This window comes from Denticeps clupeoides, chromosome 7 (assembly GCF_900700375.1).
Source record: "Denticeps clupeoides chromosome 7, fDenClu1.1, whole genome shotgun sequence".
Classification (NCBI taxonomy): Eukaryota; Metazoa; Chordata; class Actinopteri; order Clupeiformes; family Denticipitidae; genus Denticeps; species Denticeps clupeoides.
The window spans coordinates 3,227,260-3,244,736 of NC_041713.1; the positions used below are offsets into that span (position 1 = coordinate 3,227,260).

Sequence of the window (17,477 nt, forward strand, 5' to 3'; positions counted from 1 at the left end):
GTAGTAGCCTAGTGGGTAACACACTCACCTATGAACCAGAAGACCCTGGTTCAAATCCCACTTACTACCATTGTGTCCCTGAGCAAGACACTTAACCCTGAGTGTCTCCAGGGGGGACTGTCCCTGTAACTACTGATTGTAAGTCACTCTGGATAAGGGCGTCTGATAAATGCTGTAAATGTAAATGTATACAAAATGCCTCTGTGTATGGACCTGCCCTGTCTATAGTTATTTATTTCCAAATAAGCAGGTAAATGGACATTCGTCTCTCAGTTCCGAGTCTCCAGGACGCCCTTCCTGATTCTCCAGGTCCACGACTGGCTGCAGTCTGGGGCGGAGACACAGCGCAGGGTGAGGCCGGACGTCTGCACTTCCTCTGCATGTGACACCAGCCGGCCGTCTTCGTACTGCAGGCTGAACGCACGCTCCGAGATCTGGGAAAACGCACACTGCAGATTGAAAACCCTCCACACACACACACACACACACAGACACACACAACAGGCTACCGTATCCTAATCCTACCTGGTCACTGATGCCACGTGCAATGTGACCCACATTCACCCTCGGTTTCTCACGGATCTGCAGGCGGCGACCATTGAAGTCTTGGATGTACACGTCCACCCCTACACACACACACACACACACACACACACACCAAACAGTCCTCATTAGATTAAACATGTTGGATTAGTGGATTTTTATGGATAGTAATGTTCAGGGCATGATTGAGATTGGTCAGCTTGTCAGTCACTCACCATCAAACCAGCAGGGAGTGCGAAGGTGTGGAAGGCCGAGCCAGCCCAGGCTGAGGGTCTGACTGTCTAACTGGCTGTTGAAGGAGAACACACCTGAGCTGTGGTCATCGCCGGGACCAAGCGACCCTCGACCCGAGTCCTGGAGAGACAGGAGATGACTACGCTGATGCCACCTCCGAAATGAACTTATGTGTTAGGGGTAGGCACTGTGACACTCACCTTTTTCTCCCACAATTCCCCAGGAGAGTGACAGTTGCTGCTCAGGCAGGACAGCATCTGCTCTTGGAACTCGGCCGAGTGTGGCTGGGAGAGGCTGATTAGGATTAAGTCTGTGAAAAAACACACACAAAATAATAAGCAACAGATCATTGTCCTTAAATGTTTTCCATTCGACTTGGTGTGCACATTGTCCACTGAGAACACGGAGGCTGAGAAGACCTCACCTTTCTCCAGCTTCTCCAGCTCTTGCTTCGCCGGCGGGGCCCCCGCCGGAGTGCGTGTGTGTTGCTGGGTGGGCGGAGCTTGGGAGTCAGACAGCGAGACCTCCACGTCCTCCTCGTCCTCCCCCTCGCTCTCCTTCTCTGGGCACATCCACTGCGACTCCGGAGGGGTAGAGTGAAGCGGGGAGGAGGGGGAGTCTGACACAAGAAGCTTCTTCAGCGGCTCCTGGTAACGTCCATTAACTGAGCTGCGAAGGCCACCGACTGCATCACACACACAAGGACGCCACGTTAATACTTAATAACAGGCGATGACAACATTATATACAATAATATATACACCACTGGGGCAATGGTGGCCTAGTTTGGGGCGGTGGTGGCGTAGCGCTTAAGGAAGCGGCCCTGTAATCAGAAGGTTGCCGGTGCGAATCCTGATCCGCCAAGGTGCCACTGAGCAAAGTCACCGTCCCCACACACTGCTCCCCGGGCGCCTGTCATGGCTGCCCACTGCTCACTCAGGGTGATGGGTTAAATGCAGAGGACAAATTTCACTGTGTGCACCATGTGCTGTGCTGCTGTGTATTGACTTCACTTTAATAAGGTTCGCTAGCCGACCTATGTGTACACTAGGCCTTCTCTCACCTTCTTTCAAGGCCCTCTCCACCTCCTTCTGCAGTCCGACGGCTGATGGACGCTTGCCGGGGTCCTTTTGCAGCCCCGCCCTCATGACATCAGCAGTTCGGTGGCTGCAGTCGGGCGGGATCTCCTTTAAGGGCGGAGGCTCATTGGCGATCTGCAACCACAGATACAATCTTTGAAGTGATGGGGGACAGGATAGGGCTGGGCTCTGGGGCAGTGGTGGCCTAGCGAGGACCTGTAATCGGAAGGTTGGCGGTTTGGGAGTCACCGTGTCGGGGTGAGGTCCCCTTGATCAAGGTACCGTCCCCACACACTGCTCCCCGGGCACCTGTCATGGCTGCCCACTGCTCACCAAGGATGACAGTTAAATACAGAGGACACATTTCACCGTGTGCTGTGCTGCAGTGTTTCACGATGACAATCACTTCATTTTCACTTCACTTTCCAGCGGACGGTTCTGTACATATAGGGTTAGTTTCCTGTTCATGGATTACGCCTAATCCTTGAACTTCATTGAAGTTCTCATTCTCACACGGCTGACCCACAGTTTGAGAACCACTGTATAAGGCCATGGCAATTAATTATAAATTATAATTTATAAATTATTAGACCAATAATAACCTCCTCTAGAATAGCACATGCAGACCTTCCCACTGGTGTAATGATGGATGCGTGACCTTAGCAGCGGTGTTATCGTATGTAACGTCACCCCATGGGCGCAGGGTGTCTGGAAACCCCCCTCCCCATCTGCACCGACAACAGTCGCAGATCGGGTTCCCCCGAAAGCCCCCCCAGCCCTTCGAGCCCTAGAGCCTGTCTCTCTGGGGTCTGATGACATGGAGGTGTCAGCTCTGTCCTCACCTTAAGGCAGAGCGGGCCGGAGTAAGATCGTGTCCAGGGGTGGCAGCCACTGAGCATGTGCAGGAGCATGCAGCTGCTGCTCCAGACATCTGCCTTTGTGCCACGGTGGTGGCCTCGGGCCACCTCCGGGGACATGTGTGTCACAGTGCCTTTAATAACTGCACACACAGACACACACACACAAGAATAGTTATTAATGCGAGAAGATATCAAGCTCATCCTACATGAACTACTATACTGCATCCATGGTTACCTGGCTGATCATTGAGACTCATTCCAGATGAATCTAGCTTCTCAGAATGGCCAAAATCACACAGGAAGGAGTTCATGCCATCTTCAGACAGCAACACATTGTCCGCTGTGAACACACACACACACACACACACACACACAACACCATGCCATTAGGAAAGGTTTATTTCAAACGGTTATGTCCTCTTCTGAGGTTTCCCAGAGGGCTTCTTTGATTTAAAGCTCTGCCGTGTTCTCTTGCTCCCCTGCTGGCCTCCCCCACTGGGAATTTCCCAGACAGCTGCACATACATATCGGTGTGTGAGGAGGCAGCTTCACACCATGACCCCCAGACCCAGTGCAGTGTAAACACGACATTCTCCTGGCACGCTACGGCCAGATTAACTTTTCACGATCGCCGCTGCTCGCTCAACAAAAACGGCACCTTCGGAACGATTCACTGCAGACTTGCACTTAAACGTTCCTCGTTGTTCAGTTTCTGAGATTCTGGGGCTACAAAACAGCTGATGTCCCACAAAAAGGCATTTACATTAATGACGTTTATCAGAGACCCTTATCCCGAGCGCCTTACAGTCAGGATTTAGGGGGACAGTCCCTCTGGTGACACTCAGGGTTAAGAGTCTTGCTCAGGGACACAATGGTAGTGGGGTTTGAACCTGGGACTGGGATGTGTACACGATATTCCCTAACACAGAGTGTAGATGTAGAATGGTGTAGAGGTCATTTGATGTAGATGATTTGGATTTAGCCTACTGATGTCTCACCTTTGATGTCCAGGTGCAAAACCTGCTTTTTGTGCAGATGGTCTAGTGCCCCCAACACCTGGAAGACGTAGTGCAGTGCAAGGTCCTCTGGGAGGCGACCACGGCGCATCAGCAGCTGACCCACGGACTCTGGAGGTAGAGAAAAGCTAGAAAATTTAGTGCTGGGTGGAGCACTGGGGTCTTGACAGAGAGTCCCCACCCAGTAGGGATACTCTTGTCTGTCTCTAATAAAGTGTTGCATAGCGATTGCAACCGGACGAACATGTCCATGTTCACACCTGACTTCAGGTCCATGAAGAGGATGACAAGGTTTCTCTCTCTGACAGCCCCGAAGAGCTGAATCACAGTGGGCAGATTGTGCAGCCGGTTCCACAGGGTGACTTCGTCACTTCTGAACCGGGACAGGGGGATCTGAGAGCAGAGGGGTTCACACACACACACACACACACACACACACACACACACACACACACACACACACACACACACACACACACACACACACACACACAACAGAGTCAGGACGGCTGCAAGCTGTGTGCAGGAGTGCCAAACAAGATAAGATGAGCAAATCGAGATTGGTTCTTGTGCATACCCAGCACATGTGCAGTGGAGTCAAAGTGAACAGTACACAAAACTGGATCTGAAAATAATCATTTAAAAAAGCTCCCGGAAAATTGCGCTGCAATTTATTTTGTTTTTGTTCCAAATCAAAATATTCTTATTTGGGATTTTTATATGGCATTGCAAAAGGTCAGGAAGAAATTCACAAAAGGGAGGTACAAATTTCTGCTTATAATAATGCCTAACCAAACACAAAAAAATAAATTTAAATAATAATAAATGTATTAATACATACAAAAATGGCCCATGTCACTGTTAGTAATTAAAAAAAATAAATAAAATCAGCACTTAAGAGTCTATGCAAGTGACGCCGTATTTTAGATTATATTCATAAATGGATCCCATGTTTTCCAATATTTTGATTTTTTTTTCTTCACCCTTCAGAAGTCCGCCAATCAATGAGTACTAGTGGGCGGGGCATCATGCCTCCATTTGATCAAAATGTGGTGGTAGTAGCCTATGAGCCAGAAGACCCAAATCCCACTACTACCATCGTGTCCCTGAGCAAGACACTTAACCCTGAGTGTCTCCAGGGGGGACTGTCCCTGTAACTACTGACTGTAAGTCACTCTGGATAAGGGCGTCTGGTAATTGCTGTAAATGGGAATGTAAAATGGCACGTCGAGCAAGAAGGGGATAAAAGGCCGAGGCCCGTCGCTTCTTCTACCTTTTTAGCCGCACACACAAAGCCGGTGTTTGCGTCCTTGACCAGGTAGACGTCGCCGTAGGAGCCGTTCTTCAGCGGCTGGGTGCTGTAGTCCCGCCCCTCCCTGTACTCGTAGTCCACTGGCTGCAGTTGCTGTGGCGGCGAGAGAGGAGAGAAGAGGCCGCTGAGCACAGTGCATTATGGGAAGGTGCGCGCTCTCAACTGGAAACGCTGCGAGGACACTGTGGCCGACGCAGGTCTTCTGAGGACACTTCCCTGCACAGGAACTGACCACAGTAGTAAACAGGAAGTTGTTGGCGTGCGGCGTGTTTTCCCCTTGTGTGCAGCACGCACTGATCTTTATCTTCTGCACGATTAACTCGTTCTGGTACCTTCTGACTTCGCCTTACCACAGTTCTTTACATATGACATTTACAGGACCGGCTTTGTGTGGGTAGGTGTGTGTGTGTCAGTGTGTGTGTGTGACATTTGGATCTCTACACTCCTAATGGTCCACGTAAACAGGACCATGTACGTCAGTCGACGTCACTGGTGAACTAGTGAAACGTAACTGCATCTGACACAGCGCTGGGAAAACTGAGCCCCAGAAGGTTGCCGGTTCGAATCCCGATCCGCAAAAGTGCCACTGAGCAAAGCACCGTCCCCACACACTGCTCCCCGGGCGCCTGTTATGGCTGCCCACTGCTCACTCAGGGTGATGGGTTAAATGCAGAGGACAATTTTCACTGTGTGCACCGTATGCTGTGCTGCTGTGTATGACAATCACTTTGTTAGATTGTTAGATCGGACAATCAGATCACCTTTCTTTGTTTCTCACCCCCAAGTACTCCCCCCTCATCAACCGTGTGAAGCCATCAGTGAGGACCATCAAAGTGTGGCCAGCGGGGGCTGACATCACACTCCAGGACAGGTTCCAACACACAGACTGGAGTATGTTTGCTTCACAGGCCACCTGTGGCTCTCACACGGACATCGACATCTACACCTCCTCTGTTCTGAACTACATTAACACCACCATAGACACGGTTACTACTCAGAAACAGATCACCACATACCCTAATCAGAAGCCTTGGATGAACAAGGAGGTGCGTCTCCTGCTGAAGGCACGCAACAATGCCTTCAGATCGGGTGATGCACAGGCCTACAGCATTTCCAGGGCGAACCTGAAGAGGGGCATCAAAAAGGCCAAGCACTGCTACAAACTAAAGCTAGAGGAATACTTCTCCAATGCTGATCCTCGACGCTTGTGGCAGGGCATTCAGGCCATTACAGACTACAGATTACAGATTACAGGCCATTACTAAACCCAGCAACTCAGCCCCCACAACCACAGATGTCCTCTTTCTGAATGAGCTCAACGACTTTTATGCTCGCTTTGAAAGAGACAACAAGCAACCTGCTGTCAAGATCCCCTCATCTACCAACCACTCGCCCATCATACTCACCTCCTCAGATGTTTGCACTGCACTGAGTCGGATAAACGCGCGCAGGGCTGCTGGACCAGACGGCATCCCGGGGCGCGTACTTAGAGCATGTGCAGAGCAGCTCGCTGGCGTATTCACGGACATTTTTAACATGTCTCTCGCCCAAGCAGCTGTTCCAACATGCCTCAAATCCACCTCCATTGTACCAGTGCCGAAACATTCTAGCCCAACATGCCTGAATGACTACCGCCCTGTAGCACTCACACCCATAATCATGAAGTGCTTCGAGCGGTTAGTCCTGGCACATCTGAGGGACCTTCTCCCATGAACTCTGGACCCACACCAGTTTGCGTACCGTAGCAATAGGAGCACAGAGGATGCAGTCTCCATAGCGCTGCACTCTGTACTCACACACCTGGACAAGCAAAACACATACGCACGGATGCTGTTTGTTGATTTCAGCTCAGCATTTAACACTGTCATCCCCTCTAAGCTAATCTCTAAACTTAGAGCCCTGGACATCAACACCTCACTTTGCAACTGGATTATGGACTTTCTGACCAGCAGACCACAGCATGTAAGGTCAGGCCACATCCGCTCCACTACTGTCACGCTCAACACTGGTGTACCACAGGGCTGTGTGCTGAGCCCCTTCCTCTACTCCCTCTTCACCCATGACTGCCGACCTATGTATGGATCAAACTCCGTTATTAAGTTTGCAGATGACACCACGGTGATAGGTCTCATCGACAACAACGATGAGACTGCCTACAGGGAGGAGGTCCAGCATCTGGCCACTTGGTGCACAGAAAATAACCTTCTTTTAAACACCACCAAGACCAAGGAGCTCATTGTGGACTTCAGGAGGGAGAGAAGAGGCTCGCATGATCCCATCCACATCAATGGGATGACTGTGCAGCCTGTTACATCCTTCAAGTTCCTGGGGACCCACATCTCAGAGGACCTGTCCTGGAGCATTAACACCTCCAGCCTGGTCAAGAAGGCTCACCAGCGCCTCTTCTTCTTGAGAACATTAAAAAAGAATCAGCTACCCACTACCATCCTGTTGAACTTTTACCGCTCTACAATAGAGAGCATCCTTACCAGCTGTCTCACAGTGTGGTATGGAAGCTGCACTGTTGCTGAGCGTAAGGCGATGCAGCGGGTGGTGAAAACTGCCCAGCGCATCACAGGGACTCCACTTCCATCCATTGAGGAAATCCAGAGGAAGCACTGTCTGCGTCGAGCTCGCAGTATTCTTAAGGACTCCTCCCACCCGGCCCACGAACTGTTCTCTCTCCTGCCTTCAGGCAGACGGTTCAGGCTACCACGGACAAGAACCAGCAGACTTAGGAACAGCTTTTTTCCCAGAGCTGTTTCCTTGCTGAACTCCTCTGCCCCCCCCATTCACTCTTGATAATCACTGCACTGCACATATCACTTTGTACTGCACATATCACTTTGTACTGCACATATCACCTTATGTATAGCACATATCACTTTATGTATATATATATAACTTAACTTATTTGAACTGTATCCTGCACTTGCTGCTTATTGCACTTCTGGTTAGACCTAAACTACATTTCGTTGCCCTGTACTTGTACATGTGTAATGACAATAAAGTTGAATCTAATCTAATCTAATCTAATCTGTTTGTGGACTACAGTTCAGGCAGGCCTCACCTCGTTGAGCAGTAAGCCCTCGTTGACGTCGGACGCACACTCCTCCTCGCCCTCCTCCTCCACGCCATCTCTCGCCATTTCCTTACACAAGTCGCCGACGTAGCAGCGGTCGCCCTGGCTCACGCTGTTCCGGAGACCCTTCACTGCCAAGCTGCAGTCCCCCACGCTGCTCAGGCTGGAGTCGCTCCTGCCCTCCTGGTCCTGGGAGTAGCTCAGGTAGCTGCGGGGCCAGTGCTGGAAGTGAAGGCCGCCCGTGTCCTGCGCCAAGGAACTGTCCGCGCTGCCGAAGTCCGGCCCCCTGACCTGCCGAGAGGACCAGTCGGCGGTCAGATTGGCGCGGTTGAGGCGTGTTGCGTGTGGAAAGTGTCCGGGGGGCCGCTGTCTGACCTGTGTGTAGGAGAGATCGCCACTCTCCTGCTCCGGGATGCTGGTGAGCAGGCCGTCCTCCGGCCCGCCCAACCTCGACCCGCACCTCCGGGTCCGTTTCCGCCGCTTTTTCCTGCTGCTGGAAGGGGTGGGCGATTCTGCCGCACTCGTGGCCGAGTCTGAGTGGGCGTGGCTATAAGACACGCCCCCAATTCTGCTGTTGTCCCTGTATTAGAAGTGAACGTTGTTGAAACTGACAACTGGCGGTGAGAGAACTACAGAACTTTGCTGGTGGAATGTAATCATTTAAAAAAAAGGGAAACCTTCATATTTAAAGTGAAATAACTATTGACGGTTATGGCTGAAGAAAATCTGAGATGTTTAATGATGAGCAAAACACAACGAAGCTCCGCCGGAGTCCATGAATTAGATCCAGAATTATTAGATTCAAAATGAAGTGCAACCTTCAGCCATACTGTCATTGGGCCAAAGACCTTTTCAGAGGTGCAATAGTATATGATGTACAAAGACAGGTCTATGAAGTACCTGGCGTAGGAGTGCTCTGAGCCGGAAGGGGTTAAAACCTGGGAGTCCGGAGCTTCGCCTGCAGAAAGAAAGCACCAGACTGAGCATCTCGATTTACTATGTCTGTTGTCTACTTATCCGGAGTGAAGCGTGGGTGGGTACGACCAGATGACCTCCATCAACCTTACTCACATTCCGCCTGTGAGATGTACAGCGAGGTAGTCTGCTCCTTTGAGCCCACGGGTTCTGCTGTGCCCTGGGTGAAGACCTTGTGGATGAGGAACTGGAGGCTGGGCTTGGTTTTGTCTCCGCCCTCCTTCACCACGCCGTCTTCCCCACACGGGCCGGGGTCTTTCTTTGCGCTGGGGATGTGGATGTCCACCCCCTTCAGGTCCTTGATGGGGCAACCGGAGAACGGAAGTGTCGAGCTCAGGAGTTGGGGCATCACGGCCATGCTCAGCCTGCCAGGGAGGGGAGGTCAGAGGTCAGAGTTCAGGTATACCAAAAATACATTGTCATAAGTCCATGGTAGAATGACGTATTTATAAAAACTGTATTGACTCGAATAGAAGATAATTTAAGATCTATTGTGTTTAGACCGGAAATGTAAAATGACAGCAAATATACGAATAAAAAAAAATATATAATTAAATAAATGGAAATGAAGGTTGCTGATATATGGGTTGCCAGTTTGAAAGGACGCCATATTTAGAGAAACAGTAATATAATATAATAAGGAGAAGTAAAGAATTCAAGAGAACATCATTTTTTACGGGTGAAATGACTGACTGATGACTTCCTGGCAGAAAACGTATCAGGTGAAATAAAGGGTGCTTTGAGCTCTCATGTTGTACACAAGTAGAAAACATTTTCATCTAGAAGAACGGGTCAGACTAGATGTCAGCTGACGAAAACCCATCATGTCACGTGGAACTGATCATTAACTCCTGCTCGGCTAGAACGGAACCCGGGACGTGGTTATCGGCGGAGACGCGTTGCAGGCAAGTTACATCATCCCCGCAGCATCCCCGCCGGCGCTCAGGTGCGCTGACATCATTCATCCACGCAACAAGGGCCAGCAGAAGGTCTGACGGGTGTCGATCTCTGCTGAGATTTATTTGGGCTGGTAGGAACACACCTATGAACCAGAAGACCCCGCTTACTACCATTGTGTCCCTGAGCAAGACACTTAACCCTAAGTTGCTCCATGGAGACGGTCCCTGTAACTACTGATTGTAAGTCGCTCTGGATAAGGGCGTCTGATAAATGCCGTAAAATGTAAATGTTTATTTATTTTTACGGAAAGCCATGTGGGAACGAGACTTCCTGAACTTTTTTTTTTTTTTTTTTTTAAGATAAATGAATGCACTGTTATGCCACGAAAACACATCCACTCGCACAGGAGGAGCTCCTGTGCAGCTGCTTACACCATGAAGCGATGGAAAAACAGATGAGAGAAAGAGAGAAGCGACGTACCAGCTAAACCCAGAGCGGAGTCCTCCGTTTATTTCCGACGTTCGTAAACCCCGTTCATTCGGGGGTAAAGGGGGGGATCCTCCTATCGCAGCGCTCTCTGCTCTTCCTGTTGGATCCTGGCCAGTGGAGAGGGGGCGGGGCGACCGGGGCGGCTCGTGATTGGCTGAGGGCGATTTACGGGAAACGCTCTCCACTTCTCCTCGCCCGGCTCCCCCACCCAGCTCAGACAGGCTCTCGGTCCAAATCCCTCTACTCAGGACACGGATTCATAAATGGAACCCCGCTCCTGATCACCCAGGGAAAAGGTCACGCTGACTCTGTGCATATTTAACATTTACATTTACAGCATTTATCAGAGCGACATACAATCAGTAGTAACAGGGACAGCCCCCCCCCCCCCCGGAGCAATTTAAGGGTCTTGCTCAGGGACACAATGGTAGTAAGTGGGATTTGAACCTGGGTCTTCTGGCTCATAGGCGAGTGTGTTACCCACTAGGCTACTACACCCCTTTCATTCGGGGATAAAGGGGGGGATCCTCCCGCGGGACTGTCTGCACGCTGGTTGTAAGCAGGATATTAGCATTCAGCCAGATACAGGGGCCAGGCTTTCAGAGGTCAGATCTACGCGGCACCCTCTGATCTTCCGGGTCGACCTGGTTACCGGACTCGTGGTTAACAACGAAGGCCGAACGGCACAGAAGGTGTGGTCTTCACTCGGGGTCAGCTCCGGTAACGCTCCGAATTCCAGGTCACATAATGACTGTCACAAAGTCTCCATTTAACAACTTCTAGCAGCCCATCCGTGCACAGTACATAATGACACAAGCTTAAGCCTTTTAGGGTTTGGGTTCAATTACATGGTACACTGAAAAAAAGAAAACGCCGTCTCAACTTTACAAAATTGAAGAAATCCGTCACCTAATAATTTTAGCATTGCCGTCACGTGAATAAACCAACTGCTTTCGGTAGCATTCAAGTAAATAAAAAAAAAAAAAATTACTCATAAGCATTAATCTAAAAGAGCTTTTTAAATACTTAATGAGAAAAAAAAAACACTTTTCGATGTATATGTTAACTACTATGGTAAAATTTTGTATTTATCATTGATCTACACAGAGACTCATTGTTTTATCAAAATTAACCATGTACAATGGATTCTGATGTATGTGTCCTCTAATAATAGCTGCAAGAGACCAGAAGGTGGTAACAGTAAATCTATTAGAGATTTGACCAATTTTGGAAATATCGTACTATAGTGTCATACTATGACTTATAATTCATTTTCAACAAAATGCAAACATTCAACAATACAAAACATCTGCAGCACTGGCTGCAGTAAATATCTACTTCTATATAAATAAAACATACTGAATGCACTTTTGCAACTTAAAGAACTATTTGGTTCACCACTTTTTATTTCTACCTGAGTAATATGAATAATAGTGATGTGAATCAATTAAAATAATCCACAGGAAATCAAATCGCAATAATATATTGCAATTGATCATGATTAATCACAAGTTTAAAATTGTAGTATTTGCTTGTCTTTGATGGAAGCTTAAACACATGTGTGGTCTTGGAACAAAGAAATACCTGACAAAAAGATGTAATAAATGAATTTTGATCATTTCCGAACATGCAAAGTACTGTGGAAAGGTAGTGGAAGTGGCCCTGTAATCAGAAGGTTGCCGGTTTGAATCCCGATCTGCCAAGGGGCCACTGAGCAAAGCACCGTCCCCACACACGCCTGTCGTTTTCAGTGTTTCACAATGACAATCGCTTCACCTTCACTTACAGTGAAGGAATATGCACCGGAATTATGGGGAAAAGTCTTTTTGTGTTTCTGATTTCTGATTAATTTTTAGGGGTTAATGGTGATGTTAATGCCTTTTCCCCCCCTGATTTTTGGTAGTTGCTAGACGGCTGTTGGTGGTCATGCAACAAGGTTACAGGAAATAGAAAGATCTGCCAACTCAACGACAACTTCAATTCTGTTGAACCGCAGCTTTCATTTTGACAGCGTTTCCGCAGGTCACGCCACTCAAAACAAACAGGTATCTACGGCAATACCGAAGCAGGCATGGTCCTGCTGCAGACCGCTCGATAACTAGAATTATTCCAGTTTCTGGCACTGATCGAACCATGGATAACATTCAAAACTTCCTCTTCCGAAGCGAATGCTAATCCAAAATGATTCTCATGATTCACGGCCTCTTGGCAAATCCGTCCCCTTTAAGGAAATCCAGTTCCTCTTTAGCACTTCCTCCTTTGTGGCCTTATGCGACCTGCTGCTGCACCCACTTTTTCTTTTCAGTAGGTATTAGTCAGACACTGAGGCGGTTTTTCTCAGAAAAAAAAAAAAAAATTATAATTTTTTTTTGCATTCTTGATATCCACCAGAACGTCCTTCATCTTTCACTGGACGTCATGTGCTGGTGTGTGTCATTTTCAACCGACCCGAGCCACCATGAGAGACACTCAACTTAGCGGGGACATTAAAAACGTGAGTGGGCGGACAACATGCCAGATGCTTTCCAATTCGAGAGCCAGGGCATTCAGACAAAACAAAGGAGACGCAACCCACCAGAAAAATGCCAGCCAGCCCGGTTAACAGCACACAAAAGGCAAAGGCACACACACACACACACACACACACACACACACACATGCATGCATACAAACACACACACACACACACACAGGACAGTGACTCATGTGCGCCCACTCAGATGAGCGGAATACCTGACGCCTGACTAAGTCTTCCCAGAGTTCCATGCTCCTCCGGACTCTCCAGGCCTGCGGTCTCTGTCGAAGACATGAATCCGGACGCTGTCCTGCGATTTCCCAAATTTCCCGAACGATGCGACTGACTTTAAGGAAAGACGGCTTCCAAATTGTTTTCATTGTAGAATGTATGCGCACTTCAAATGTAGAATATAAAGATGTCCAACACTGGCATTCCACCATTGGTCTAAATTAACTTGTTTGTTCTATCACAAATCCTTCGCATATTGACTGCTCAAGCTGGGGGCCACACCCAATTTCACGTGCAGAGTTCTATTAGAATCCACCCTCATTAGAAAAGGCCTTTCCTCTCTTCCACTCGAATTAGTTTTATTATCTTTTTGTATACCTCCTACCGGCACCGGTTGTGTCACATCATAGGGATAAAACCTTTGTTTCTGAACAACGAAGAGCATTTCTTCATCGCACAAACAAATGCACAAAGACGCTTTATTTATTCATCCAGGGAGGAGTTTCCACCCACAGGTCATTAGGCTCCTGACCTCTGACCTATGCACAGCTGACACACATCACACTGAGCACACTAAATATTCCATCATTGTAAAAATGCATTTATAATCGCCATTATTGTAATTCACTGTTCATGGACTCTCTGCTGCAGTCATCATTAACTTAATGATGTTTTTCACTAAAAAGAATTTAATAAATCTAGTCAGTTAAAGCTGACATCCTATTAGTCAAAAGTTTGGACGTTGTACATTACGTTACTATAATCTGTGCTCATGATACGCAACATAACATAACTGTGTCTTGCAAGCAGGGGTGTCCTAGCCTTTTTGGGCCAGAAAGGTATTCATTGATACTATTTCTACACATCCTATTTTACCCTTAACAAGTGCGTTTTCAGCGGCCCAGAGCTTTTAAACTGTGGTTTCTTTTGTAAAAGAATGCCGTTCGTCAATCCAATACGCAGTTCCCATGTGAAATGTTCAGTGAAAACAGTGTTGGGCCAGACAGGTGACACATGACACCGTTTCTAATAGTTCAGGATGTTGAGTGGGCACAGAGATGATCACCACGCACCGACTTAAAACGTTCTTTATTTCTGAAACAGATTTCCTGGCTGTAAGCCTCGCTGAACCCCCTACAGGCGCGATGCGAGTACTGCAGCCTGCTGAGAGGCACTTAAGGTGGAACTGCAGCCCGCTGAGCGGCTTTTAAGGTGGAACTGCAGCCTGATGAGCGGCTTTTAAGGTGGAACTGCAGCCTGATGAGCGGCTTTTAAGGTGGAACTGCAGCCTGATGAGCGGCTTTTAAGGTGGAACTGCAGCCTGATGAGCGGCTTTTAAGGTGGAACTGCAGCCCGCTGAGCGGCTTTTAAGGTGGAACTGCAGCCTGCTGAGCGGCTTTTAAGGTGGAACTGCAGCCTGCTGAGCGACTTTTAAGGTGGAACTGCAGCCTGCTGAGCGGCTTTTAAGGTGGAACTGCAGCCTGCTGAGCGACTTTTAAGGTGGAACTGCAGCCTGATGAGCGGCTTTTAAGGTGGAACTGCAGCCTGCTGAGCGGCTTTTAAGGTGGAACTGCAGCCGGCTGAGCGGCTTTTAAGGTGGAATTTACAATACTTCAGCGTGGTGTTTTACTTTGTGAGCGGATTATTAGATGCCGCCCCAGCCAGTGAGAGAATCTCCTTTTAATCTTTTTAAAGAGTATTGTTTACAATCAACACTGTAGATTAGAGCAGATAATAACAGGAAATATTAAAATCCATTTCTAGCTTTGGTGCATTAGAGGAAAGTAAAAAACGTGCATCAGGAACACCAATATTGATCATGTTTTTCCGTAATAATAAACACCCTCTGACGTATCTATAATCTGTACGTAGCTGTATCTGTATGACTAAGTATGGCGACAAAATTAGGAATTAGTAAAGAATAAGTGGAATTGGGGGATTCAAACCCAATTACGGACAGTAAATGAAGTACGCGGCACACATTGGTCTTTTCCAGCCGACTTTATGAAAGGTTTTACCGGCCCGCTCAGGAGAACCGGGGAGGAAGAAGCGCGTCGCGCCGTTTCTACTGTCGCACTTCCTCCTCTCCGCCATTTCGGACCTCCAGCCGCCGCGCCGCGGCGGACCGGGGGCGACGGGGACCGCGCGGAACCGACGTGCCGGGAGAACCGCCGCCCTCCGGCGCCGAGCGGGTACTTACGGGACGGGCGTGTGGGCAGGACGCGGCTTGCCGGCGGCGGCTACGGTGCAGGACGGCGCCGGACTCTCAAAATGTCTCGAGTAGGAAGTGGAGAAGAGCAGATGGGGGTGTGGAAGAGGTGAAAGAGAAGAGGGGAAGGCGTGGAGATGGAAAACGAAAGCAGACGCGCTTCAAAAGCCTCAATCTTCATTTAAATTTCACAAAGAAACGAATTGCGTCTGCTCATATCGATACGTTTGTATCAAGGTCAAATTTTCTGTCGCAGGAAATGTTGTCACCAAGAGGAACAGTACTACACAATATAATTGTAATAATTGTAATATGAGATGTGTGCATTAAAAAAAAAAGACTAGAAGAAACACTTACGCCTTATCAAGAGGAACATAAGAAAATATAAAATAACCCTTTACTAGTTCCACAAGTGGGAAATTTACATGGTCACAAGATAAGATGAGTGTGTTATAAAACATGCATATATTGTACAAATATATTTGTGCATGTCGGTATACATAGAATATGTGTAAGTGTACATATGTACACAGCAGATATACAGCAGGTACAGAAATTATTTAAACCCCCTTAAGAGTTTTTTTTACTCTTTGTTATATTGCACCCATTTGCTAAAATCAATTAAGTTAATTTTTTTCCCTCATTAAATGCACACACACACACACCCCATATTGACAGAAAAATACAGAAATTTTGACATTTTTGTTGATTTATTAACAAAGAAAAGCTGACATATCACACGGTCCAAAGTATTCAGACCCTTTGCTCAATATTTAGTAGAAGCGCCCTTTTGATCTAATACAGTCATGAGTCTTTTTGGGAACAAGTTTGGGGATCATGTCCAGTTCTGGCAGGTTGGATGGTAATCGCTGGTGGACGGCCATTTTTAGGTCCCTTCAGGGCTCTGGCTGGGCCAATCAGGAACAGTGACTGAGTTTTTGTGAAACCACTCCATTATTTTAGCTGTTTGTTTAGGGTCATTGTCTGGTTGGAATGTAATTTTTCGGCCTGGCCTGAGGTTCTGAGCTGTCTGGAGAAGGTTTTAGTCCAGGATATTCCTGTATTTGGCCACATTCACCTTTCCCTCGATCGCAACCAGTTGTCCTGTCCCTGCAGCTGCAAAACACTCCCACAGCATGATGCTGCCACCACCATGCCTCACTGTTGGTACTGTATAGGACAGGTGATGAGAAGTGCCTGGTTCTCATACCAAACACTTAGAATTAAGGCCAAAAAGTTCTCTCTTGGTCTCATCAGACCAGAGAATCTTATTTCTCACCATCTTGGAGTCCTTCAGTCCTTTTTTTTTTTTTTTAGCAAACTCCATGGAAAGAGAGGCTTCCCTTGTGCCACTGCCATAAAGCTCCGACTGGAGGGCTGCTGTGATTGTTGACGTTCTACAAATTTCTCCCATCTCCTGACTGAATCTCTGGAGCCCAGCCAAAGTGATCTTGGGTCTTCTGCCCCGATAGCTCAGTTTGGCCGGACGGTCAGCTCTAGGAAGAGTTCTTGTAGTCCCAAATGTTTTCCAATTAAGGGAGACCACTATGCTCTTGGAACCTCAAGTGCGGCAGAATTTTTTTGTAACCATGGCCAGATCTGTGCCTTGCCACAATTCTGTCTCTGAGCGCTTCAGGCAGTTCCTTTGACCTCATGATTCTCATTTGCTCTGACCTGCATTGTGAGCTGTAAGGTCTTATATAGACAGGGGCGTGGCTTTCCTAATCAGGTCCAATCAGTATAATCAAACACAGCTGGACTCAAATGAAGGTGTAGAACCATCTCACTGTTGGTACTGATGATCAGAAGAAATGGACAGTCAATAGACTGAATTAAATATAATATTTTCACAGCAAAGGGTTTGAATATGTGATATTAAATTTTTTTATGTTAATAAATCTGCAAAAATGTCAACAATTCTGTATTTTTTGTCAATACGGGGTGCTGTGTGTACATTAATGACAGGTAATGATTTAAGCAAATGGCTGCAATATAAAAATGTAAGGTGATCTGAATACTTTCCGTACCCACC

General features: G+C 47.8%; 1 protein-coding gene across 1 annotated transcript; it reads right to left on the reverse strand.

Moving 5' to 3' along the window:
• Positions 1-140: 140 nt before the first annotated feature.
• map3k14a (mitogen-activated protein kinase kinase kinase 14a) lies at positions 141-15,596 on the reverse strand. Its single transcript, XM_028986294.1, has 16 exons — positions 15,437-15,596; positions 9,198-9,466; positions 9,027-9,084; positions 8,502-8,706; positions 8,115-8,417; positions 5,006-5,137; positions 3,993-4,125; positions 3,715-3,843; positions 2,952-3,056; positions 2,699-2,856; positions 1,841-1,991; positions 1,202-1,462; positions 978-1,087; positions 759-897; positions 526-626; positions 141-434 (listed from the first exon to the last, which is right to left on the reverse strand). Exons 2-16 carry the CDS (start codon positions 9,457-9,459, stop codon positions 270-272), a joined length of 2,412 nt encoding a protein of 803 aa, XP_028842127.1. The 5' UTR covers positions 9,460-9,466; positions 15,437-15,596; the 3' UTR covers positions 141-269.
• Positions 15,597-17,477: the final 1,881 nt, after the last annotated feature.